At 54.5% G+C, this 2,216-nt stretch overlaps 1 protein-coding gene across 1 annotated transcript in view; it reads left to right on the top strand.

Annotated features, from left to right (window-relative positions):
- Nucleotides 1–395: 395 nt before the first annotated feature.
- LOC112548202 overlaps nt 396–2,216 on the top strand; it is a 4,021-nt gene continuing 2,200 nt past the window's right edge. Inside the window, exons 1-3 of the mRNA XM_025193007.1 lie at nt 396–413; nt 863–941; nt 1,047–1,376. Of these exons, the coding sequence (XP_025048792.1) occupies nt 396–413; nt 863–941; nt 1,047–1,376 (427 nt within the window). The remainder of the gene's footprint in view (nt 414–862; nt 942–1,046; nt 1,377–2,216) is intronic.

Here is a 2,216-nt window from a genome sequence, read left to right as displayed (position 1 = left end):
CCATGGTCTGGCTCAGCTCTCAGAATTTGCTGCTTCTGACTGCAGACAGCAGCGCTGCTCTCTCCACGCCATCCAGCCATGGGGACTATTCGATCGGCTCCCCCAGTCCACAGGGGCTGTGACACTGTGTGAGATCAAGCTGCCTGCATTCCCGTTCATGGTCGTTTCTGTCTCTGCTGCAGATAATCTTGGCTCAGAGCATTTGTGCACCTGACACTGTTCAAGGGCCTTGTTTTTTCTCCCATCGCACAGGGGAGGCAGGAGGAGAGGGCAGGAGTTACAGAGTGGATACCCGAGCAGCTGGCACCGAGGGGCCCCGCTCCCTCCCCGTGGCCAGAGCAGGGAAGATCCCTCCCCTCTCCCCTGCCCAGACGTGCTGAGCTCAGCATCACAGCATGGGCCCAGGGCAGGACGTGAGCATGGGGCTGGCCCAGCTCCCGAACATAGGGGCAGTGATGTCTGTGATGCCCTGGGCAGTTTAAAATAAGTAATTTTAAATAAGAAATTGGGGCTTGAATGGCTGGAACACAAGGCAACGGAACCAGTCTCGCAAGCACCAAAGTGATTTAGGGGCATGGGCACCCTTTGAAGAAAATGGATCCTGGACTGGTAGGACACTTGGGCTCTTCTGAGTAGGCCAGCAAGGGGAGATGTTTTGTGGCACTTTAGCTGCTGGTGTAGCGAGTGTTAATGCTCATAGCAAATTGAACCACAGGTCAGATGCAGGGAAATGAGATGCAGATCTGTTCACAGCAAGATGATGAGGCTAAAAACCCCCTCCCCAGAAGCCACGTCCCTGTCAGCGGTGCTCCTCCCCGGAAACAACCAGCCCTGAGCCCTTGCATTGCAGCTCTGCACTTAGACGGCAGCCCTGGGCCGGAGGGGCTGGATACTCGTGGCCATCATGTTCCTCGCCAAGTCCCTGTTTCTCTCATGCTTAGGTAAGTCCCCCACACGGCTCTCAGCACCGTGCTCCTGGGATCAGGGACACGAAGTACCTCAGCAGGACACAGATTGCAGTGCTGGGCTCTGTTGTGTTTCCACAGTGTTGGGAGTCCAGCTACACCTGCACCAACCTCAGCGGTTCCTGGTTGTGGAAGTCGGTGGGACAGCAGAGATCCACTGCTCCTCCAGCAAGGATGTGGATGGGGGAGCAAAATTGCACTGGTATCTGAGAAGGGCGGGTGAGGCCCCCATGCACAGGAAGGACTGTGCGGATGATACAAAAGGGCCCAAATTTGCTTGCAAACATCAGAAATACGGCACAACCCTGGAAATCTGGGACATGCAAAGGAAGGAGTCTGGCATTTATTACTGTGCACATGCAACCACTAGCTCCTTGACTTTTGGGAACGGAACCATGGTGATCGTTGGAGGTAACGAAGCATTGCTTCTTTCATTAGAAATATCTGAGTGTCTCATTGCTCATGTTCCATTAGAAACTGTAAGAATATATAAGAGTAAATAGCTGAAAAGAAGTTGTGTTTTTAGCCAAGTAAAATGGGTTCAGCATTAGCTGTTGGAGGCAGAGAGAGAACGGGCTATCTGGCTTCTTTCCCAGGGAAAACCTGGCAAGTGGTGCAGGGGAGTGCTGGGGTCTCCGTGGGGCTGGTCTGTGCAGCTTTTCCCCCCGGGGAGCCGTGACGGCGGGTGAGAAGATTGTGAACTCCAGAAGCTGCTAGTGCTGCCCTGAGAAGGCTGCCTGGCTCTCTCCTGGCTAGGATGACTGTGCCTTGAGTTGGTTCCTCTCTTCCAGTTCGGCAGTAGATGGCACATTTCCTTATTCCCCAGTAGATTTGTAGAAATTGAACCACAGGTCAGATGCAGGGAAATGAGATGCAGATCTGTTCACAGCAAGATGATGAGGCTAAAAACCCCCTCCCCAGAAGCCACGTCCCTGTCAGCGGTGCTCCTCCCCGGAAACAACCAGCCCTGAGCCCTTGCATTGCAGCTCTGCACTTAGACGGCAGCCCTGGGCCGGAGGGGCTGGATACTCGTGGCCATCATGTTCCTTGCCAAGTCCCTGTTTCTCTCATGCTTAGGTAAGTCCCCCACACGGCTCTCAGCACCGTGCTCCTGGGATCAGGGACACGAAGTACCTCAGCAGGACACAGATTGCAGTGCTGGGCTCTGTTGTGTTTCCACAGTGTTGGGAGTCCAGCTACACCTGCACCAACCTCAGCGGTTCCTGGTTGTGGAAGTCGGTGGGACAGCAG

This window comes from Alligator sinensis, unplaced genomic scaffold (assembly GCF_000455745.1).
Source record: "Alligator sinensis unplaced genomic scaffold, ASM45574v1 scaffold838_1, whole genome shotgun sequence".
Lineage (NCBI taxonomy): Eukaryota > Metazoa > Chordata > Crocodylia > Alligatoridae > Alligator > Alligator sinensis.
Note: the sequence above shows the minus strand (reverse complement) of the source record. Positions and strands in the feature narration are given on the sequence as shown.